Source organism: Accipiter gentilis, chromosome 17 (assembly GCF_929443795.1).
Source record: "Accipiter gentilis chromosome 17, bAccGen1.1, whole genome shotgun sequence".
Classification (NCBI taxonomy): domain Eukaryota; kingdom Metazoa; phylum Chordata; class Aves; order Accipitriformes; family Accipitridae; genus Astur; species Astur gentilis.
This window is the reverse complement of record NC_064896.1, coordinates 17,770,332-17,794,300: the sequence shown is the minus strand read 5'-3', so window position 1 is coordinate 17,794,300 and position 23,969 is coordinate 17,770,332. Positions and strand designations below refer to the sequence as shown.

At 40.4% G+C, this 23,969-nt stretch overlaps 1 protein-coding gene across 6 annotated transcripts; it reads left to right on the top strand.

Annotated features, from left to right (window-relative positions):
• The first annotated feature begins 5,581 nt into the window (after nucleotides 1-5,581).
• On the top strand, nucleotides 5,582-18,318 carry TMEM41B (transmembrane protein 41B). 6 transcript variants are annotated; one of them, XR_007508523.1, is made up of 8 exons: nucleotides 5,582-5,812; nucleotides 7,446-7,563; nucleotides 8,694-8,822; nucleotides 10,594-10,687; nucleotides 11,511-11,615; nucleotides 13,530-13,668; nucleotides 14,524-14,752; nucleotides 17,034-18,318. XR_007508523.1 is itself a non-coding variant. In XM_049820453.1 (7 exons), the coding sequence occupies exons 1-7, from the start codon at nucleotides 5,731-5,733 to the stop codon at nucleotides 14,691-14,693; spliced, it is 837 nt and encodes a 278-aa protein (XP_049676410.1). In that variant the 5' UTR covers nucleotides 5,583-5,730; the 3' UTR covers nucleotides 14,694-18,318. The 6 variants fall into 6 exon arrangements, 1 of the variants encoding a protein (XP_049676410.1); XR_007508521.1 differs by having other exon boundaries at nucleotides 16,493-18,318; XR_007508522.1 differs by having other exon boundaries at nucleotides 5,583-5,812; nucleotides 14,524-15,336.
• Nucleotides 18,319-23,969: the final 5,651 nt, after the last annotated feature.

The window sequence follows — 23,969 nt, the reverse complement described above, 5'->3', positions numbered from 1 at the left end:
TACCTCTTCTTCTGGCACCAAGATACTTCTAATCCTTCATTCACACAAACAGAGCTATCCAGCTACAAATATATGGTTATTTTTATTTATCTCACTTGCTGGTGACATTTTTCTGTTCATTTTAATCAGTGCATTCCATCCTAACTTGTCTTCTGTGCGGATGCTTATTCATGTTACATTCTCAAACTTTATCATAACTAATGAAAATATGAAGTATGAGCTCATCAAAACACACAAACCCCATTCCTTGCAAAGGACATAGGGTTTTTTTTGTTTAAATTAGAATTTGGATAGAACGACAATCAAATAAATGTTAGAGGTTTAATATCTGACAGGTATTGCTTGGTTTACACAGTACTCAAGCATTTTTAATTGTACTCCAGCAAAATCATACTTGGGAGAACTGAGGAGAAGTGGACGCTTTCAAAAATTCTTAACTGTTAAAGCTTGTTTATATATGAACATTGCATCTATACAGCTAAATTAATTTAGATGTGCTTTAATTACATTAATGCCAACTTTTTTGAACAATGTCCATATGCCATACTGATAGTATCTTTAAACAAATTCATTGAAGTTAGTAAACAAACAAACAGAATCGCTAAGGCCACGGGTAGTTCAGATTAGTTTACTAGTTACATTAGCGTAGTTGTGTATTTGATTTTGTTGTCTTGATTTTCTTCCCAAGTGATATACATGAAGCTGGGGAAAGATCTTTAATATAACAAGAACACCTGCACAACTTGGAGAATTACAAGGGTGTAACTCCATTGGTTAACACTTACACCCCAGATACAGGTTTCACAGGACTGTACATCTGTTTTTAAGGCAAAGGTGGAATAAAAAAATGCATCTGCCACAGAAAACAAATTTCTTTATTGATTAAAAATGGATCTGCTAGCATGATTTTGTTCAAAACTTTTGATAAGGCAATCTTAACTCCAGCAGACTCCTAGGTATTGCATGTATGCATTGCTATACTACAGACCTCTTGTAGTTGCCTCAGAATGACTGTATCAGACTCTTCTTTGCCAGCTTCTTTCCACATTGGTGCTCCAAGAGGAAGGCCTCTGGCTACCCTCCTTTCTGAACTGGTTCAAGCAGTGTACTTCTCTTTCTTTGGGATTACTGTTGTGTTTGGGAAGTCACTGTCACCTCAGCATGCAACACCCAGCACCCATGCTGAGAGACAACTTGGCACCATCACTGAGCCATGACAGACTCAAGACCAACCAGAGACAATATACTGAGCGCTCATAAACTTCAGGCTTTGTCCACCCTAATCCTAACCAGGCCAGGGAAGAAATACAGGAAGAAAGCACCTATACAAAGTCCTTTTCAAGAAACGTAAGGAATGATGTGACCTATCATGCTGTCTCTGCACACGTTTCTGCTGGAACAGTGTTCAGCCTCTGTGATGGCTTATGAGCAGGCATGGGGAATAGCAGGCACTCTGCACCTGGAAGGTTGTCCAGCTAAATGTTACAGCTGGGCACTCCATCGCTTTCCTGGGAATGGTCTCAGGCAGGGAGGTGAGCTCTGGTGTCATTGCCTTTCGGGTTGTAACTGTTTCTTTTCACAAGCTACTGCCTCTCTGAGATGCCAGCAAAGTAGCTCCCTGCTCTGTGTAAAGCAAAATCAGCTGCTTTATTCTAAAGTTTAAACTGTTAGTTGCAACAGAGTAATCTCTTGCCATATTTATACATTGTGAAAACGTTAAAACAATACCGTTTTGTTTGTGGTGGTCAGAAAGAAGATAATAATAAGGGAAAGCAGGAGAAAAGGGTTCTAAATCTGCACTTCTCCTCCTTAAGAAATTAAACCTATGATTTACTTATTGATTAATGCTCCCGTCTTTGATAATTGTCAGCTAGAAGCTCTCCGGAGTAGGATCACTCTCAGTCTCTCTTCCTCCTTCCTCTTGCTGACAATTAGCATGACTCACTCTGCAAAGCATTGGCAGTGTCAATGACTCAGCCATGTGACACGTGCTCCATCAGTCCATCTAGGCGTGATTTAAAAAAAGAAGCAAATACAAGTTTTTTTGTGCTGTGGGAAGACATCTCTTTCAATTTGATAAAAATAAAGCGTTCCATCCAACCACCCACAGAAGGAAGTGACTTCACAGAGCTGACCACTTAGCTGCCGCCCTGGTAATTGGCAATATATTTTGTTTCTTTCCAGCAGCTCAAAAAAGGCATTTTTCTTTTTGGTTCACATAGAATTTGAAAGAACTCATATTCTGAGTTTAAGATATATTTATTTTCCAAAAACCAATTCATATAAAGCTTGTGGGTACTTTCCTTATTCAGTCCACAGCCTCCAAGTACAGAGAGTGCTGCTCCCACTGGTAAAACCACTGGGCAAACTCCAGCTGGAGACCAGAGCACTTCTATCTTTCTTTCTCTGCTGAACACAGTATTGTGCAGCGTATGTTCTGTGTCACGAGGGGCTGGGAAAGAAGCTCCAAAGACAGAGGAGAGTTTATGTTGTTTATGAAGTTATACATTATGTATTGAGGATACTTTATATGTGAAGAGAGTAAATCTATTTTCAGTCCACAGCTATTGTTCTCAGTAGACTATGGAGTGAAGCTGTTTCCAGCAGTGCTGATCTCAACCATGTGTCAGCACACACTGAGTTCCAGTTACCAAAACTCTTTCTCTTCTGAACACGTAAGGGATGTGGCTTATGGTGATATTTTTCATTCTTTGCTTTCTTTCCAGTAAATGAATCTGATTTAATGTTTTAAATAGAGGTTCTGAGTTATTTTATTTACAGAGTGAGTCCTAAGGAACATTCCCCAGACATGTCCCTTTTTTTTTCCTGAGTGAATGCAAAGGTTCTGCTGATATTTGTCAGGTGTGGATGTCTTAGAGGTGACTATTTAAATTGTCAGCAGATACTAAATACCACTGACAGTTTCAATGTTTAGTAAAATAGCCAACACATTCACAACAGCAGTATCCCCCCTAAGGGGAACCAAGAACAGCATAAAACAGACAGTCTGAGAGTCTTCTGATAATCTAGTTTAACAAATATCACTTATGCAGTATATTTCAAATTCAAAGTAATCTAGTTATGAATCCCTAAATTTCACTCTGGCAGCAATTCAGAAAGCTGGAGCTCCATAACACTGAGTTGATTAGAGTTATCATCTCTATTTTTAATGAGATATATACTAACACTGGGAGATTACTGAAGAATCAGCGTCCTGGTAACCATCTGCAGGCCATGCACTTGTACTAAGTAGAAGGGGAAACATGGAGCAAATTTGTATTGCTGTAATTGTTTGTTGTATGTCTTACAGTGGTGTCTTGGACAGTGGGAACTGTAAAGAATTTAGCAAGAGTCAGATGTTAGCCCTATCTGTGTTGTCAGGTTACCTGCATTTGGGTAACGCAGAGGGGCTACACAATACAAAGCAGGTTAATTAGAAGTGAGACATCCACTGAGGCAGGCTCTGCCAGACTCCCTGGCTCTGAGTGATTACTGAACAACAAACATGCCAAACTGGGATTCATGCCCCACTGTGCAAACCACTACACCAAAATAAGAGAAAGCCCTTGCAGCATTTAGAATCTACTCTACAGCTTTTAAATTGCGGTACATATTTTATTTACATCTTTCAGTACGTGCTTTTTCTCCTTGGTTTCAAGGTGACTTGGTAAACAATTTTCTGCATAATGATCTGATTTACAACTTTACTTCCAACATTCTTCAGTTTAGTATCTATTTGATGTTTTGTCAGAAGTTATCCAGACAAGAAAGAAGTCTCAATGTTTGAATCATTTTACCTGGAGTACCAGAAGCAATGGGATAATCAAAGAGAGATGACAAACATGATATGCATTTACAATAGGGGAAAAAATGCTATCTGCTATGGTGTCAGCAATTCCCATCCTGCTAGTATGTACAATTTTCTAGTGAAAGGGTTTGAAAAAACAAAGGATTCTGTCATCTGGCACCAATGCCCAGAGCAACAAGTTCATAGACCTGACTGGCTCCTCAGGGCACTAGCATTTCTGAAATACCAATTAAAAACATTAAAATAGTGAATTACATGATTTAATGAAATAATTTTACATAATTTGATTCCACACGTAAGAAATGCTGAGTAAATTATGGCTTCATGTGGAATCTGCTCTTGAGTTGAAGCTTTATTTGGAATCTGATCACAATTTGCAGTTTGGATTATTTCCTCCTGCTGGATTTGGCAGGGGCTTTACTTGTGTAGTAGCATATTAGACTATTTAGATCTTAAATGAATCATAGACCTGCTGTAGACACACTGTAACATGAGTGGTTTTTTGTACAGTGTGGCAATAAAGCAACGCTTTTAAGAGGCTGGCTGTGTGCTGAACTGCATCTTCCTCACTGCTTTATAAAGATCTGTGATCTCAGGAAATACAATCTGTAAAATTCTACTGCTATAAAATTACTTATCTGTTGTATCCTGTACAAGCAATTTTAAAAGACATGTTTACTCATGGTATAAAGTTAGTTGCAGCCAGAGTATTCAGATAAATGAGCCCGAAGTTAAGTCTTAGAACGGCGTCCAGCTCTCTCGTAAGAGCTTCCTTTCTAGAAGACCCTGAAGAAGGACTAGAGATTTATAAGTAGATACAGCTGGAAGAGGGGAGATTGTGTGTCACCCTACCTCCCTCAGCCAACAAGTCTGCCCAGAAGCTTATGCAATGCGTGTTGTCTGCACGGTTTCGGAGTGTTCTCTGGAGAACGCTTACTGTAACACTTCTCGCTGGTGGGGAGAGTTGAAAGGTTAACAGATGTCCTGCTGCCAAGAGTGCATGAAGAAAGAGGTGCTTCGAGGTCAGATTCGGCTTGAATGCCAAGGAATCTGTAAACATCGGGACATGACACTCTGGCTTTGCTGAGGGATTTCAAACCTTCCTACCGACAGAGACAGGAAGAAAATCCCGAGACAGCTAGGGGAGTTTTCTCTCCTCCCGGGAAAGACCAATCCGGCTCATTTGAAACAGCGCACTCAAGCTTTCTTCTCGAAAGAGAGGTACAAGCCGGCTCGAAAACCTGAGCGCCTAACTGCAAAAATCAAGCGAGGTTTCCCCTTCCCTCGCAGCCCACCACTGCTCCGGAGACCCAACCGCCGCAGCGCCCGCCGACGGGCTCCCGCCGCCCTCTCTCTGAGGGGACCTCCCGCCGCCGCTCACAGAAGTAAAGCCGCTCTCACGCCGTTACCGGGGCTAACCAGGCCCGCAGACGGGTTTATCCTGCTGCCCGCAGGCACGATCGGCCTTTACGTCCAGCCGGGGCCGAGGAGGCCGGGCTGGGGCGCCACCACCCCGCCGCGCTGAGGGGGCGCCCCGCACCGTATTCACCCCTATTGAGCGCACTCCCCGTTACCGTACATCCCCATACGGACGGTCCCGTATGAGAGAGGAGGCGTTACCGTATTTACCGTCACTAACCCACCGCCGCATTTCACGACGTGAAGCCCGACACGTGCTCCCGTATACCACGGCGCAGAAGCGCAAGCCCGTAATGCCCCTCCGAAAAGCGGCACGCCGCAGCAGCGCATGCGTTGTGCGGCGGCGGGGGCGGGAGCGCGACCGCGACCCGGTGGGGTGAGGAGAGGAGAGGAGAGGAGAGGAGGAGCGGCCGGTCCCGCCTCCTTCCCGCCGTCCTCGGTGCCGGCGAGGCCTGCCTTGACCCCGATTCGCCGGCCGGCGGGCCCCGGGGGAACGCGAAGTCATGGCGCAGCGGAGGGCGGCGGAGCGCGGGCCTTGCCAAGCGGCGGCGGAGAGCGCCAGGCACCAGCGGCAGCTTCTAGAAGGTGCCGGGGGTTGGGGCGGCGGGAGCGCGAGACCTCTTCCTCAAAACGCTCCACCGACCGGCGCGGTCGGTTGGGCGGGAGAGCGGCGGCGCGGCCGCCTCAGCGGGGCGGGGGGGGGGGGGGGGGCGGTGAGGCGGGCTCCCGTCTCGCGGGGCCTGTCAGCCGCTACCCGCGGCAGGGCCGGGGGACGAAATGGAGCAGCAGCCCGTCCCACACACACGGTGATGAGGAAACGCGCGTGGGTTTCGTGTGTGTGTGTGTGTTATTCCACCGGCGGTACGGCTGTAGTGCAAAAAGGGGCAGTGGCAGAAAGTGCAGTTCGCTGTATTTTCTTTTTTCGTCCTCTGAGGTTTTTTTTCCCCGTTGTTGTTTTTGGTTTTTGTTTTTTTTTTAATTTTCTGTCCGTCTCTGAAGAAGATGTTATTAAAATAACCACGGGTGAGTTATTCGTGCTTGTGACTGCTATGGGGATGCTGCCTTCGGCCTTAGCAGAGCCAGAGCACACCTGTGGGATCACCCTGACCTCAAAGTGAAAAACATTAAAGCGAGTAAAATTGCCAGCTCGTCCAGTCGGCTCTGTTTCATCCGTGGGTTTCATCATCCTTTCGCTGTGTTTCACAACAGTGAGGTGGCAGTGCGACCCGGTTGAATGTTGTGCGTTGGCATTGTAGTCATGCCACCAGCACATATGAATGAAAATACAGCCGTGGCATTTTTTGTGTTCTTCAGGTGACGGAGGCTGATGCTCACCGCAAAGCTGTGCTAGCCTAGCAGTGTTTTGATATGTCCACGCATACACACTCTAGTGTGGATGCAGAGACTTCTTACTGTTTATTTTTCTGTTTAAAATTCTTTGTGTGTATAGCTGTACTTGTGCTAATCAGTGTATTGCATATGTAGTCATATTGGTAAAAATCTAAAGTACAGAAGAGACCTAAAATGTGTGTCACTTGTTATATTCCCATTACATCCTTTACACAAGACTTTAAAGGCTAATAAAAACTTACATGGATGTATCCAAGAGAAGTCTTTTTATATGAGTGTAAAATACGTGTAATCCCAAGTCTGAGAACTGTAATCTTCATATCTCAGCCTTGTGTGTGTGTGTTTACATGTGTTTTCTCCTGATGAGTGTGTCTCACCTAACTGGCTGGTGGCTGTGCCTGGTGTTCTTTCTTAGGAGAAAAAAGAAAAAAATCTTGTTAACGAGCATGTTTCAAAGTTGCATTGTACATACTGAAGTTTTAACTTTGAGTTAAATCTCTAGTTAATTAGACTGGCAGAAGATTTCTGTCAAAAAGGAAAAAATATGTATGACTTGCTTTGTTTTGCTCTTTTTTTCTCTTTACAAATTTTTTATTAATTGAGGCTTAAAATATTACAGATCATAGAAGTTGACTTCTGTAGGATGTTTGCCAGTGTAAGAACCTCAGCCTATTTGTTTGATAGCTTTCAGGGAACGTGAGCAATGTGTTGTATATGTTATTGAAAGCATTGGTGGGAAGATTATGTTCACAGAGAAATGTTCACTTAACATTTCCTTAAAGTATAAGTTTGAAATCTGTTATAAGATGTGAGGGTTTTCTTTTTGTTGTTGTTTTGGTTATTTAACTTTGTTTTTGTTTAATTTCAGGGAAAGCTCAGGCAGAAGGTGGATCAGCTCGGACGTCACTTCTTATTTTAGTGTCCATCTTCTTATCAGCTGCTTTCCTTATGTTCCTAGTATATAAAAATTTCCCACAACTTAGTGAGTAAGTATGTCAGGAAAGATTAATTTGTTTGCTTTTCATTCAGTATAAAATTGTAGAGGAGCCTGCGTGGGGTTAAGTGATTTTTAAACTGACATGAGTTAATTATAGACATAACCTTATTATTTTGAAAGGGAATTTGAGTTTATAACCTAGAATGTCAAGACCCAAAGCTTAATATTGAAATACTAACTGGTAGGATCTGTGTAAACAGAGTTGTACTTGACCTAGGGTTTCTGTTGCACAGTTGAGATACTATGTTTTGAAAAGTTATCCCCTGTCACATTAGCAAGGATAACTTACTATGTTCTTAACCTTCTTCGGTTGAGTGCCAGAACATGCTTGGTTAGGGCTAGGTTTATTTTAAAATGCCTTGTGCACTGGTACAACTGGAGGCTGTTATCAAAAGGTGGCATCCTTCTTCCTTCATATCTAAGCTTCATGTTCCCTTTTCCTCCTTTTTGTTGCATCTAGTACTCGTGTTGGGAAGGTAGATAGTTTGACAAGATGGAAGCCTGCTTGTCTGACAACTTTCTTTCTTTCTTTTAGTAGTTAATTTTCTGTCTGATTAAGTTGCTCAACAAGTTCAGTTTGCAACAGTCCAATCACTAAGTCTGATACAGAGGAAGAGAGGACACTCAACTATGCTGCCCAGGGTTGCACCAGATTAAGGTGTGACATGAGATTTTGCTCTTAAAGCTTTGTTTGTTTGTGAGGTAAAGCTCTGCTGCTCTTGTTGCACTTCAAATGTTATGACCCTAGTGTTGAGGCAGTTACAGTTGTTTTTGGCTGAAATGTTGACCGCTGTTCAGTTGCCAAGGTTTGGTTTGAGTAATTATTTCTTTCTGATCGGTACTTGGTAAGAAGAAAAAATAATCCTAGAAATGAAGCAGGTTATTGTAATGAATAAAAAAATATGGTTTGCAAGTACCTAAAATTGAGGATTTTCTAATACAAAACACTGTAAATATTAAGTGTTCATCTGAGAACATTATCACAACAATGATCATAGTTTGTTTGCTGAGGTTGTAGTTTAGTGGTGTGGTGTATCTAATGATCTATATTCAGTAAATAATTTTACTATGCTGTTTGATTATATTTACCACCATTCTGGCTTTTTTTTTTTTCTCCAGAGAAGAAAGAGAATGTATAAAGGTTCCTAGAGATATGGATGATGCAAAGGCCTTGGGAAAAGTCCTGTCCAAATATAAGGACACATTTTATGTTCAAGTATTAGTGGCTTATTTTGCCACATATGTTTTGTATCCTTTTTTTGATATAAAAGGTAGTTTAGATGTAGTCATATTTCTCTGAAAAAGAAATGAAAAATACAAACTTATAAATTCTTGATCATGGGTGAAGGAGGCTAACATAACCTAGGTATGTTTATAAATAGACACAAATATTCCAAAATCTTTGAACCTAAAAAAATTTCTTCTGTGTTTCAGTATGCTCTTTGGACTGTAAGAAACGATTGAGTAGAAGGAAATTGATGTGTGCATGTATAGTAGTAAGTGCTGTTGGGGATTTGCATGCAGCCTCACCTTGACTGTGTCTGTTATGGACCAGATTTTTAGCTTTGGTAATAGACTTGGTCTCATTTTAGTGTTACGCTAACTTTTTTAATTGCAAACTGAATTGCCAGTTAGAAATTGCTGTTGGTTCTCAAGAAAAACTGAGACTACTGCACTGTTCTTCCTTGAAACATTCAAAAGTGCCATATAAGAGTAATTTACAGGATATTTTACAGCATTTCTCAAGGAAAGCATTTTGAACCTTCTTTCATCTCTGCAGTGCCTACATTCAAAAAACAAATCTCTATTTCCTTTGAGAGCACTAAATTTCTGAAGTACTTTCTGTCTAGGGAGACGCAAAGGCTACCTGTGTTCTGTGTTAACTTTTTTCCTGAGTGCTGAATATATTAATTAATCATTAAACACACTCTTAACTAGAACACTTAACTAAAGGTTAATAGCTTTAAAAAGCTGTATAAGAGGTCTGTTTCATAGTTTAATGCAGGAGGCTTTCATAACTTGGAGAAAAATCAGTGCTGAATGTGCTGTTAGTAATTATCCTCTAGCTCATTCTTTTTAAGTGTAGTTCACAAAGAATAGATTTATGAAGAAAATTAAATGTTAGAGTTTATATATTAATAAGTAGTAGAACAGAATTGGCTGTTTATTGAACTACTGTGTCAGCTGATGTGACGACACTTACTGTGTCAGCAATAGACTGTGATCAGTTGACAAGTATGTTAGTTATCTCAGAACCTTGACACTTGCTTAGAAAAAAAGCTGTACTGATTGTAATGGACTTAATATAAAGGAAGATTAGTTGGCTTTTTGATACTTCAGTCAATTCAACTCAGATAAAACAGTGTGCAGTTTTGGTTTTTTTTTTTTTTTGCTTTATAAGATTTCTGTCCAAAGTGGGCAATACATCATAGTCTGAAGTATGCCTAGCAAGCCTTAAGCTCAGCAGTGTGTTTGCTTATGCTGCAGAAACTTAATTTTTGCCTTTTTGAAAAATTCTGAAATTAGTGATTGTGTATCCTCGTTATCTAGCGAATGCAGCATGCCTATTTGTGAGGAAGTCGTAATTGCCTTCATACCTGTCAGTCTTCCATGAAACTCATAGTAGGTATGGGATTGGAGAGTTCTGTGAGCTTTTCAGAGGCAATACCTGAGATCTGTGTATCTGTAGTCAACAATGTAAAAGCAGAAGTATGTATTTCCTGTAATGTCACAATAAATCCCCAGTGTCAATTGTAGCACAGATAAAGAGAAAAATGTAGTACAGCTTTTATTTAGTGACTTATTTTTCCATGTGTAATGATGAATCTACCCCTTGTTTCTCTGTGCTTGGGCTTCTTGTGCTACTTTGCAAATGTATTTTGAAGTAAGGATCTTTAGAGGATATGCCTATTTATATTTATGCTTTTACAAATTGTAGTATGTATCCTGACTGCTTATAAAATTCAGAATTGGGTAGCTTTTAAAAAATGTTTCTTTTTCTTAACTAAGATGCATCCAGCTTGCAAACGTTTGCTATTCCTGGGTCTATATTTCTCAGTATCCTGTCAGGGTTTCTTTACCCCTTCCCACTGGCCTTGTTTCTTGTTTGTCTGGTAAGTATGGAAAATAGATAGAAATATATCCCCTCACAAACTGTTTGGAATATAGTGAAGCATCTGAACAGCTTCCGGTTTGAAATGATCAGCGTCTGAGTGAAGTAGGGGTATACTTTAGTTTCTGAGGAATGAATGAGTTGTCATTCAGCTCTGTTGTGAGAATGGTATTATCCACAAAATTCACTGTAGCATTTGGTGATGATTCAAAAGACTAAACAGTTTCTCCAAGTTTTCTTAATAAGAGGCACCTGAGTGTGAATCAGCCACAGTTTCCTTTACTTTAAATTTGGCTAGCATCCACCAGAACCTGACTGTAATTTTAGAACATGATTACTGTATTTTTATTATTGCACTGCAAAACACATCTGTTTTTAAATGCCTTAAATACCCAAGAAGCTTAATTTAAGATATTAAATGTATGTTATTGACAAGCTTCAAAAAATGTGACTGCACCTTCTATAAACAACAATGAGCCTTATTTGCATTGTGCTCCTTATTTGCAAAGCTTTCACTGTTCAAAATCTTAAAACTGCAGAAACACTCAATATTAACTGATAAATAATCAACATTGTCTACTTTGCATGTTAAGATTGATCTAAATGCCTTGGAAATAAAGGAACTGTCTTGGGTCAACAACATTTTTAGGGAGTGTGTACATACTGCTGAAGGAGAGCCCTTCAGCCTCAATAGAGGGCCACACAGAAGCAGGCTCTTTCTAGCCAGAGTAGTTAATAGGGATATAAGGCTAAGATGAAGTAGAGTTTCTGCTCATTTGTTTGTTTTTTTGGTTTTTTTTTGTCTTTTTGGTTTTTTTTTTTAGTGCTCAGGACTTGGAGCTTCATTCTGCTATATGCTTTCATACCTAGTGGGACGTCCTGTTGTGTACAGATATTTAACAGAAAAAGCAGTAAAATGGTCAGAACAGGTAAGGTTTCTAGAGATGCTGAAATTTATGATAGAAAATGTATAGTGGAATAGCATGGAAAACCAGGGGGTCTTGTGCTCATGTATCTAGTTACAAACAAAGGATTCTGACTCCTTTTTGATACTGTGTAATTACTTTCTCTGAGTGTCTTTAGACAGTGGGGGGGTATTCGCGGTTTTATAGTATTTTTGGGGAGGAAGCTGTTTTTACCTATGAAGAGTTTGCAACTGATAATCCCCCCCTGGTTTAGCCAATGTCAATGGGAAACCTCTCCAGTTTCAATTTGAAATAATAGCTCTCTACGCATCAAAACTAATGAAGGCGGGGTTTGTGTTTTTTATAGGGGAGGAAAACCCATAACAGTATATCTGATTGCAAAACCTTAATCTGAAGATGTTATTGTAGTTGGAGCATTTAGAAACTTTCTCTTACAGTGTCTGGTAACATTAGTTTCAGGAAGTGTTAATTCTCAGATGAAGTTCAAGATTTTTGCAATACAAAATCATAGTGTGATTACTCTTTGACCTCATGTCTCTTGCTTTGATACTCTGATACTCTGAAACATGTTCAAACAGATTTCTTTTTCTGGCAATTATGAAGCACAACTAACTATGTATTCTGCTCAAGATTTTTGAATCGCAAAAATACTTTAAATTTGTTCCTCATTAGGTAAGATGTGGAGCTGTCCTGCGCAAGTGACGTTATTAAATAACATAGTAGTATTTTGACTCTCAATCCAAGTAAATCTTAACATTGCAGTATAATCTTGAGGCTATTCTGAGTGGCAAATGGTTACTATTTCCATTAGCAGAACTGGATACGTGCTTTAAAATTATGTAATGGCATGTGCAGCTCATATCTCACTGTTTCCAGGTTAATTGGACTGTATCATGCTTGCATTTTGAGGGCTAAGACATTTTATATACAGGATTAATCAATGTTTAAATACTTGTCCTTCATTGAGATTAACTCCCCCCCCCCCCTCCCCTCCCCCCCCCAATGGTATTACTGAACAATAGCAGGACTACTGACTTTAGTGTTGCAGTTGAAGTAAAGTTGGGGGGGAAAAAACAGGACTGTGGCTGGGGGGAGTTGCTACATGAAGTTTTAGATGGAATTGCAGTCAGACCAGGTTTGGTTTCAACTGGGGCCAGATGACCATGTTTAGGCTTAGGCTTAGTGAAGGTCTGCCAGGATAGGCCAGAAATGGCAGATGCTTTGCTATGCTTACAGCTCTGTTTGGGGTTGCAGTTCTTGTTTGAAAGGGCTGATGTGCTAATATCAGGCTGGAAGAAGAGACTTTGTAGTACTAGTGTAAGGAGCTGGGCTAGACTTGAGAATATAATTAGGACTGTAAATAAAGTTGGGGCTATTGTGGTTGCTCCTGGGTAAACGTTGATGCTAGGTGTTCTAATGAATGGGTAGATAGGTTTTGCAGCGGTGATGGCAGCAGCCACCTGATGAGCCAGAACGGGCTGAGGAACAAACTTCATTGCTAGTTCCTGCAAAAGCTTTAGGGCGAGGATGATAAGCTGGCAGTGTTGATTGGGCTACAGTTAGACAAGCAGAGGTTGCTGTGCTAAAGCTACTTAGGCCTGTTGCTGTGCTGAATTGCTTGTTTGCTGTTTAAGTTGGCCGATTCAGACACATCATCACCATGCTCCTACCACAGACTGGTATTTCCAGACTACCTTCAGTACTATTTGACAGGTGATTCACTGATGACTCTTCCTGGTCACTCATTGTTTAACTGATTTTTATGTTTGCAACTTGTAAATTTCTGCAAAAGATACACCCTCCACCTCCCTCCCCACCCCCACCCCCCCCAACAAACCTCTAGTAGTAAAATCATTGTATATTTTCAAGGCAGGGATTTTTTACTGATTTTTTTGTTTGTTTGTTTTGTTTTGGCAGGTTGAACGACACAGAGAACACCTCATTAACTACATAATATTTTTGAGAATAACACCTTTTCTTCCCAATTGGTTTATCAATATAACATCTCCTGTAATTAATGTGCCATTGAAAGTTTTTTTCATTGGCACTTTTCTAGGTAAGAATTCTGGTTAGTGAACTGCAGTTTGGGGGTAGCCAGAAGGGTTGTTATTAGTGTCTCTCTGTATGCGTTGTTCAGCAGAGATCACCACCTACTGGACAGTTTAAAGATTACACAAGAATATTGTATTTTCGATGTGTGGAGCTTATAGCATCAAAAGATTTTAGTAGTCAGGACTATCTGATCTACTGGATGAGAGGTAATGAGGCCAGGCTAATTACTTGCTTAAGGAAACATACATTATATGAACACTTTCTTAGTAACTTTTTGTTCCACTCCATGACTATAATACTTCTGTGAACTTACATAAGCTCCTATTTTCAGCTCAGCATAATTGTGTGAGGATGTATGTGACTTTGAGCTGAAGGATTGTTTCTCCCCTTCCCACTCAATTTTGTTCATCATAATATATCTTCCTAGGAGTGAATTCATAATTTAACTAATGTAGTGCTAAACACTTCAGTTTTGTAATGGGCATATTTTTGCAAATACTTTCTAATCTGCTTAGGAAACAACCTGTATCTTTCCTTTATAAACTTAAATCTGTTTGTAGAGAGACAACTTGAAATCTGCAGAGCTAAAGAGTAGAGATTAATTTCTTAGTCTTCTGTGTTTGAGTTGGTGTTAAAAATATTTAAAATGGCATATAAACAGTTCTTTGATAATTTTTTTTGTCTTTGAATTTTATATTTACACCCCTCTTTAAAAAAAAAAGTACAAGGCAACAAAGTCTGAAATTTTTGGTGTTAGAAGTTGGATGACTAATCTATGATTTTTTTTTTCCCTTTTTTTCACCCTAATAAGCTGTTTTTTTTTCCTTTGCCCTCCTACCCTTCTAATTCTCCACTCCAGGTGTGGCACCACCATCCTTTGTAGCCATTAAGGCAGGAACAACGCTGTACCAACTTACAACAGCAGGGGAAGCTGTTTCCTGGAACTCTGTTTTTGTTCTCATGATTCTAGCCATCCTCTCCATCCTACCAGCTGTCTTCCAGAAGAAATTGAAACAGAAGTTTGAATAAGGATCAAACCGGACCAGAATTTCCCATACTTCATCTCAGGATCAGCACTTCTGATATTTGTATATTTGCTTTTCTATTGGATCTTAAGCAATTAAAGGGGAGGCTTGTGATTGATAAGAATGTCTTTAAATGAACATGTGGCCTAAAATAGAAGGAACTGTGTTCCGAAATGTACTGCATATAGTTTTGTAACCAAACCATCTCTTTAACTTTGGTGGGCGGGGGGTGGGGGTGGGGATGGCCCTCAGGATGAGGGAAGTGGAAACACAGATGTAACATTTTGCTCTGATTACATGCAGAGCAAAAATAGTAATGTAGACATAAACTACATATAATGCTTTCAAAAACTTGCAGGAAAAAGCCCTTAATTATTCAGTCCAGTTTTGTAACATTCTCTGTAGGCTTGCATGTGATTCGGTCTGAGTACATTTCTCATCAACAAAATTTCTCTTCTTTTTTTGCCTTTGGGAGTTCCAAAATAATAGCATAATATAATAACGGTGCTCACTCAAACAAAGGTTTTTTTTTTTCAGTACTTTAACTACAATGATATTCTTATCCTGATTGTTTACTTCTATTTATTAGTGCTGTGTGGATTTAAATACTTGAACCTACATCTGCTTTACTAACTGGATTAACAAAGGTGAAGTGTCACATCATTCCCTCTTGTCCTCAGTAAAGTTTTATTCTGGGAGAGGATATTAGAAGGGAGAGAGCAGGTTAGAATTTTTATCGTGGCTGGCTGATGATTTTGAAGTTCTAATTTTAATTTTTTAATGTTGATTATTTTGCCAATATTTTGCTTGCATAGATTTATCCTGGCAATTTAAGAAAAAATTTAAGAAAATGATCATATGATTATATAAAACTTTCAGTTCTCAAGTGATTTAGAAATTTTTAACTTTAAGCAGTGTAATATTACCATTTCTCAAGCAATATATAAAGAATATAAAATTTTCCATTGCAGCTCGATTAGCTAGAAGAAATTTTAGGTACACAAATTGGTGCAGTTCTTTATTAAAGAGCTGATTCCAAATAATGTTCAAAGCATCACGTAACAGAAGGCTCTTGTGTCAGTGTATATAAAATCGAAAGGATGATTCCATTGTCTGTTAAGTCAGTAACTGGCAATGGGCAATCAGCTATGATTCACCTTTAAGTAGAAATATATATATTCACTCAATAAGGTATATGATACCTCCCCTTGTATGCTTATAACTGTTGTAGTTTGTTGTGTTGTCAGTGGAATCCCATAAAATGAGGCCCTGATCAGCAAGGAACTGGGGTGTGCATTTAAGTTTTATCCTACTGAAACCAGTGCTGCTTATATGTTTTAAGTTGGTTCCCCTGAAGTATCTTGCTGAAATGGGAGTTGACACATTTGTGTATGTTCCAATTCAAGGGTTTATTTCTCTGTATCCTCATGTTAACTCATCATATGATAGATCATTGAGATGTAAGAGAACAGTTCCATAAATGTGATAATGTGAAAGGTACTGGTACCTTTAAAGGGTTTTGTTCATTTTGTAACATAATGTTAATGGACTCCTTCATTTCATCACAGTATTATATGTAAATATATAGTAAATATTATTGATCCACCACTTGTCTTTTATTTAAATCCGGGCTGCACAGTAAGTGGTATTTTTTGCTAGGTAGATAAAGGAGTTCATATCACTTCTGTTTGCAAGTTTATTGTAAGATCATTTAACTTCAGCAATTTTGTTGTTTAGAATTTACTCTAAAAGTGTACTTTATTGGCATTTAAAACTGAACAGTGATTATTTTTATTGCTGCAGTTCTAATCTCAGAGGCCATCTACCCAGGGGATTTGTTCCATAGGAAATTTGAGTGTGAATTTAGCTGTTGTGGGCGAGTGTCCCCTGGACTATTGAGTGTGAAGTTGCTGTAGATTTACAGCCTACTTTTCTGCATAGTTAAGTTTTCATGCAGGTAAACTCTCAGAATAAATTACCTACTACTTTTTATCCAGTGACTTTTCTCAAAATTTGTCTTAATTTCTGGTCAATAACAGATGCTGTTGTAAAATCCCTTCTATGCTGTATAAAGCCAATGTGTTGACACTAAAGAAGGAACTGAAGTGTGTTTCAATTTAATGTGAATCATGCTATTGCTTGACATTTTCACTGAGTTACATTTCACTGTGTAGATGGGATCAGGCTATGTTACTGAAAAACCTGTTGTGTTTCAGCCATAGGCTGGGTTCCCATCACAGTGGCTAAAAGCCTTAAGACCTTAGAAATGTTGAAAATAAGGGTCTTTCCTTTTGCAAAATGTTAGCCTTTTTTTTTAACCTGTCCCTTCTGTGTTTATCTTCAGCTGCCAACGGCCTCAGGCGGTTTCCTACCCCATGAGGACTACTTCTGAGGGTTGTGAAGAGCAAGGAAGGCCTTGTGAAAAAAGGCAAAAAAGCACTGTGCTGTGGAACACTGTACTAGCCCATTCTTTCCTTTAGGGAATCCAGCAAGTGATCCAAGAGATAGCCATAACACTTTGACCGTAGAACAGTGGCTGCCATGAAACAAACTGGGAAATCGGGAAGATGTAGCTTTGTTTTTTAATTGCAAGGGATTTTAAGCTGTTAGGTGACCTGTTCAGCTTTTAGAATTTGTGATACCTGCATGACGTCATTACTAAATGTCTCTTGCCATTTGATAATAAAGCTATTATATAAAACATGAAACATTGTATTTTTGAGTACAATGAACCATGCTGAACTTCCCACTAAGCTTAATTTTTTTATTAACCTGTTTAAAAGGGATGAGTTCTTTTTAAATGGTATTTTTAATGACTGATGAAAAATTAAACTGAGCTGACTACAGCTGTAGATGAGATTCATTCTGTTTCTACCTTTATTTCAGAGTATGTAGGTAAACTTCCTTTTCTATCTGAAATTAATTTCTCACAACAGTAATTTTGAAAATTTTTTATTTTTTTGCACGGGAAGGCAATTGGGTCTAACTTGTTTTATTTTCTCAAATAGAACCATTTGCATAATTTGCCTTTTTTGCATGAATTTCTGATGGAAGGCTCATGTGCTAAAGTTGTTATAGCTTCATTCACCTTCCCTTAATATTCTGTTATGTCCAGTTTATGGAATTCTTTTTTTGCCTTGTATAGAAAACTGTTGCTGAAAGGTTAAGATGGAAGAAGTTAAAGTTAAAAAAATTAGAAGTCTTTCTTTAAAATGTTAGTGAACTATGCTATTATACAAAGTCAGAACATGTTTTTTTGTTGTTGGGTAACTTTGAAGATTTTTGTGTGTTGCTCCAGAGAATATTTGTCAGGTATAATTTCTGTCATAACCTAGTTTTTATGATAGTAACTAAAATGCAGTGTGGATTGCTCTGCTTTGTGTTAGAACTGAAGTATGCTGCCTGCCTCATACCATGCATTTTACTCTGGATTAAGCTGAACAAGCAGCAGAATCGATTTAACCAGGTAGCTGATCAAGGACTGAAAACACCCAGCTGCTACTGCAGGTACATTTTTACAAATATAAGAACTAACAGAAATAGAAGCCTTTGTGAGAGCTGTTGCTACAGGAATGAAATTCTTACCTCTAGTGTTTTGCACTAGAAAAAAAAGGAAACAAAACAGAAAATGCATTTCTTTCTGTTTCTTAGTCACATTTTTTCTTTCTTTTAAGCAATAACAGTGGAGTAATAACTCCTGGGAATTGTGGGAGGTAAAGCACTAAGCATCATACCTTCTAGTCAAATTCCTCCATTAAAAATTAAGTTTGGCATAGTGAACAAATCCTGTCCCAGGAGTGCCTCTTGAGTGCCTGTCCATTCCTTAGCACTCACTATAGAGCCAGTGCCAGAATGGGGAAGTCAAACTATCCCTCAAATATATAATGAACTATTTTTCATAATGTGGGACAATCTCTTTTTCAAGATTACAAAATGGGGGGATTACTTTTTTTTCCCAGAAAGGTGAAAAGAATACAGGTCAAATTATAGAAAACTCTCCTCCTGTCATAGTGTGAGGTTTAAGAGGGAAATGAAAGTCAAGTTTTGACAGGCGAGCAGGATCCAGAGTGAGCTTTTCAATTTTCCCTTAAAGAGAAGTCAGTTACTCTGATTATTTTTATGACTATTTGATATCTTGCAATGACACACACTTCTATCTTAACTCTCAGCTGGTGGCTTTATAGCTCCAGATCACCCAAACTGAAAGAAGTTACAGCCTTTTAATAATGGCAGTTAATACAAATAAGAGCATAATATGTTTACTAGCATACCATAAGTCCCCTTCTGGTTCTTAAAAATTTTCCACCTAGTGTAATAATTAATGTTTCATTGTTTTATAGTACACAAGGAGGAATCTGGGTCTGGATTATGAGAGCTAAGATCAATGACTGGCGTATAACTATGGGAGAGGCCTCAAAAGTGCCTTTCTGTAGATAACCTTCAGAACACAGACAATTCTGTTTCTGCACTTGTCTAGAACTTCAGTGATATCTTCATAGCCTTAAAAGGTTAGTAGACAAGAAGGTTAATAGGCTCTGGAGCGGACTGGGAGTGCAGCAGCAGGAAGTAGCTTTTAAAATTCTGCATCAGAATTAAGATCTAATGTTATGGGCATAAATACTGATTTTTTTCTTTCACAACATAGCCATTGGGCAGTTGTATCCAATAATCTGGAGTTTGCAATGTTTACTGTATTTGTTAGAATTCCATGCCATGAAAAAGTGTTTTTAGCAGATCACTAAATTATTCTTGTGTTTGACTACTTGTTCTGTGTTAAAATGATTTCTCACAGGGAATATTCCCCAGGGTGGGGGTTGGAAGGGCAGAGCCCAGCTGGTCTGTCCCACTGCCTCCAGTGAGGGAGGAGGGCAGGCCAGGTGCAGCCTCAGGCAAGAGTCTCTGTCAGCAAGCAAGTCTGTAGTGATGAGACAGGTCTGAGGTCAAGCCAGAAAAGCAAATCGGCAACAAGGTCAGGATGTGGCCCAATAAGGGTAACCAGGTTCTGACACAGCCCAGCAGCCTGACTTAAATGGACCTGTGGTTGGTGCGGTTAAGACCCCAGCTGAGGCTGGTCAGGACCACTAAGGCCTATTAGTGCCCCCAGGACCTTCTTACAGGGAGCTTCTGTCTTGATATGCTGACTTTGATGGGACTTATCCTGAGTTGTATCTTCTAATAGCCTCTGATTTTCCTCCAGTCTTAAGGAAGATCCTAAAAGCTCAGTCTGAATACTGTAAAATTTGTTAAGCAGATACAGTAAATGAGACATTTTGATACCCAAGCCCCTTTGTGGATCAAGTGTCTCAACTAGGACGCTAGGCCAGCCAGCCATAAGTCTTCAGACTAGACTTCAGACTTAACTAATGTGTGACCTTGCCTATGGCAATATTGTGCAATTTCCTGAAAGCCTGTAGGTCCTTTGTTTGCCTTGGTCTTGCCATCAATGATGAAAATCAGGGTGTTATCTTTTCTCTTCTTCATGGTTGATTCTATGATCAAAGGGAACCTCATGAAAGGATATAAAGCTCAACCTTGTTCTGCTGTGGGGTGCTCTTGCAGGGGTTCCTGGGCTGCCTTTGCAGCCACAGGGTTGAGTCTTGGGCCTCCCACAAGTGGGAAATGTGCAGACCTTCTTGAAACTATGGATGTTTTCAAGAGCCTTCTTGGCTCTCAGTGCCTCGGCCTTTGCCTCCGCCTTGGAAGACTCGGTCTGCTTAGGCTGGGGCAGTATCCTCAACAAGTGGAAGTGAAAGGAGCAGAAACAAGCCAGGCTCTCTGGTACTCACCCTCTGGCCTCATCTTGGATACTGACAAACTCGGACCTCACTGAAAAGCAGCCTGGTGCCACTGCTTATCTGAGGCTCTGTGAGCCCTTGTAGTAGATGCACCTGCACAACAGATCTATGACCTGCTCACAAGCTGCACCACCACATGTGGGCTCCTGGAGCTGGGGAGAAGAGGGACAACGCTGCATGGGAGCTTAAGTAATGTTCAGCACCTTGATGTGACAGTTCTCTGATCTGTGCCCTGATGTGGAAGTATGTCTGTTAGGTGATCTGGTGTGCAGGCTATATTCTAGAAGTCTGTTGTGTGGATATTGCTTACACCAAATGAATTGTCATTAAGCAATTGCAGCCAGTTTCAAGTATCTAGTTTTGCAGACTGGAGAGGATTGCTTTAATGTTAAGTGTTACTGTTTGGGGGTTTTTTTGGGTTGTGTTTTTTTTTTTAAGAATCCAGAGTAAATATCTTTTATATGGTGTCTTCTAACATCTTCAGTTACCATCAGCACCCTGACAACTGTAGTGATGTGTTTACGATTTGAGCTCTGTTACCTTTCTTAGCTTAGCACCTCTTGGGAAACAGCTGCACAGAAAAAAAAGGCAGATCCCCTATTTCAGACTTTTTCAGTTCTCTGAGAAGTGTTGAATGAAACTAATTTGCTCTTGGGGTTTCTTACTGCTTATTAAATGAACTCTTCCAATAGTCGTGATTGTGATTGTTGGCAAAATAAGTGTGAATTAACTAGTATGAGGAATAATCAAGATATGTTCACATTAAGTTCTGTTTTCACTATTTTTAAAAGACTTGATTCCCTTTGACTTAAGGCTTGAGCTTGAAAATCCCAGTCTTTGCCATTGAAAACTACAGCTGAATCAACAGTGATAGTCTTGCCAAAGACAATGAATCTTTTAAATCACTTCCTATTTACTAATGTATCTTTATGATTCTCTGGTTAAAGAGTCATAGTTTCCACAGATTTCACAATTCCAGAGATGTTTCTCAACATCATAAAGAATACTTTCAAGAATTCATAATGTAGTTTAGGGTGTCATTGCCTTACTCAAGGACATCTAAGCAATTTGCAAAGTTTACTGACAAAATTGCCATATTTTGGGTGTTTCCTGTGATGGGAAGATTGCTCAAGAAGACTGACAGATTAAAGCTACTGGCCTTTGAATTAGACATCACAGATGTTGCTTGTGGTCACTAGGCAAGAGTATTTCAGAAATGAAATAATGGGGCGGGGGGAGAGAGATACAACGGAAAAGAGAGTCATTGACAAAATGGGAGGAGAAAGCTCTAGCTGTTTGGGTAATCTACTGGATGCCCAGATTTAAGACAAACTAGGCTGCAAACTGGATGGGAAAGCAGAGAATTTTTCTGACAAATTATGAATGAGCTTTTTCACAGCAAAAATTGTGGTGACTCTTACCTTTCTTGATTAATTAACCTTTTGTTGATTTCTGGCTCATGCCGGTCCTCCCTTTTTGTTCCTTTCTTATAGCAATTCAAAGCAAATCTGAATTTTTTAGTCTGAGACTCTCCTTTTAAAAAAATAGTTCTTGTCCCTTAACCTGTTGCATAGCAAGGCATGTGTACATTTAAATATTGCTGCTCAACAGTATTTCTGGCATTCCTCTGCTTGCTTACTGGCCCATCTAACTTTATTTGCTAAATCTAAATACATGGTTATTGCTGGAACAGTTAAACTGCAAGTAAGAACAATTTTTTATTTCCCTATTCTACTCTATTTGATACACCACCCTCCCCTGCCAATATCTGTGCTGTTTCTCTAGATTTTCTTGCAAGTGTTTCTGAGATCCTCCAGCTATGTTTTTTGTTTATAAGGGTTAAACTACAGTTCAGTCTTACTCAGAAGAAGTTAACTACATGCTGAATACATTGTCCTTTGCCACATTGAAAGCAGACTGAGAAGCAAAATGTGCAAAAAAGGGCTAGAGAACATAGCAGAATAAGAACTAAATTTAGCTAGTTCTGTTCTCTGTCGCTGTCTTCTGCAAACCACCAGGCAGGCTCAACATAGTCTAAATGTGCTTACTAAATGAGTTAACTTGAGACTCACTCTAATATTTCTCCTAACTATCCTGCTATCTTTATTGAAATCTCTCCTGCAACTTCACTAGTGGTTTAAAATTGAACTGTCAAATTGAAGCAATACTTTCATTCATTGACAACCTGTTCTGTGGCCATACAGTCATAATCAAGTGAATACTAATAGCACCAGTGCAAAATGGCACTGGGCAAAATGGCATAAGAGCTTAGTTACTGTACTGCAAAGGCTGTAACCAGTGACAGTGAAGTCATACTTGTACTGCTGTCTGTAGTGCCTGCAAAGAACTCAATATATCTTGGCAATGTAAACCCAAATATGTCAAAGTTTCATGTGCTTGATAGCATGTTAAGTTAGGTTGGGTGTCTGATGAATTCGCATTATGGCTGCAACCTTAACTACTTGAGCAGTCCTAGATACTACTCCTAGAAAAGTTTTAATTTCTCCTCTTACAAGCAGTACAAGATAGGGAAGAATTCCAATGTGAAAGCTGCAAATAGAGAGCTGAGTGAGGAGAGGAAGGGGAGCTGCTTGCAGACCTAATTTTAGTCTAGTGATGCAATCCCAGGTCCCTCTATGGTTAGGGGAAGGTTGTGCTCTCAACTCGGAGCATGGGTACATGTTACTAGTCCCTCAGCAGCTTGGTTTGAGTCATTCTTGTTGTTCTTCCCCTCTTCCCCAGTGGCTGTTTTCCTTTCCATGCTGGGTGGGGGGAGTTCACTCAGCTGCGCAAGCCCAACTGTTAACAGAGTTGTCTGTGATGTTAATTCAAATAGAGAAAACCCCACCTGGAACCTAACAATCCCCAGAGTGCTTCCCCTGCACCCACTCTCTCTCCCCCATGACCTGGGCCGGTGTCAGGGTGTGGCTGCTCCACAGAGCTGTTGGAGTCGCACAACCGCCAGGCAGCGGCCTTCGGGCAGCAGGGATGAGCAGCTGTAGGTGACGGGATGACCCCAGTCCAGACCAACACGGTTGTGCTCTGAGCGAGTGGCCCCCTGGCAGAGCCTTCCCTTCTTATCCTCTCTAACTGCAGAGGGGGGCACAGCCTCTCCCCGGCTGAGGAGAGCTTGGGAGGGGAACCCCTCAGCCAGCAGCCCCCCGAAGCTTAGGCCGGTGCCGTAACCGCGGGCCCCTCGCCGGGAGGCACGGAGCGGAGCTGTCCTGCGGTGTTCTGACCGCATCCCCTGATGGCCGCCCGCCCGCCTCACCGTCGCGCCTCAGCCTCCCCTCAGGTAGCGGGCGCGAGGCAGGCGGGCCCCCGGCCCCCACCAACGGCCCCTGCGCGCGCACCGCCCCCCAGCTGGACCAGCAGCATCACGTCATCCCGCGAGCCCAGAGCGCAGGCGCAGCATTGCGGTTCCCCTGCCCGGGCCGCCCCCCTGCAGGAACAGCTGGGGGCTGTACCCACAATGCCGTGCGGCG

Bases quoted from the DNA above. Each gene is read 5' to 3' on its own strand.
- TMEM41B (XM_049820453.1), top strand. From the start codon at position 5,731: ATGGCGCAGCGGAGGGCGGCGGAGCGCGGGCCTTGCCAAGCGGCGGCG. The intron at 5,813-7,445 runs GTGCCGGGGGTT...GTTTAATTTCAG, and splicing joins CCAGCGGCAGCTTCTAGAAG to GGAAAGCTCAGGCAGAAGGT. The intron at 10,688-11,510 runs GTAAGTATGGAA...TTTTTTTTTTAG, and splicing joins CCTTGTTTCTTGTTTGTCTG to TGCTCAGGACTTGGAGCTTC.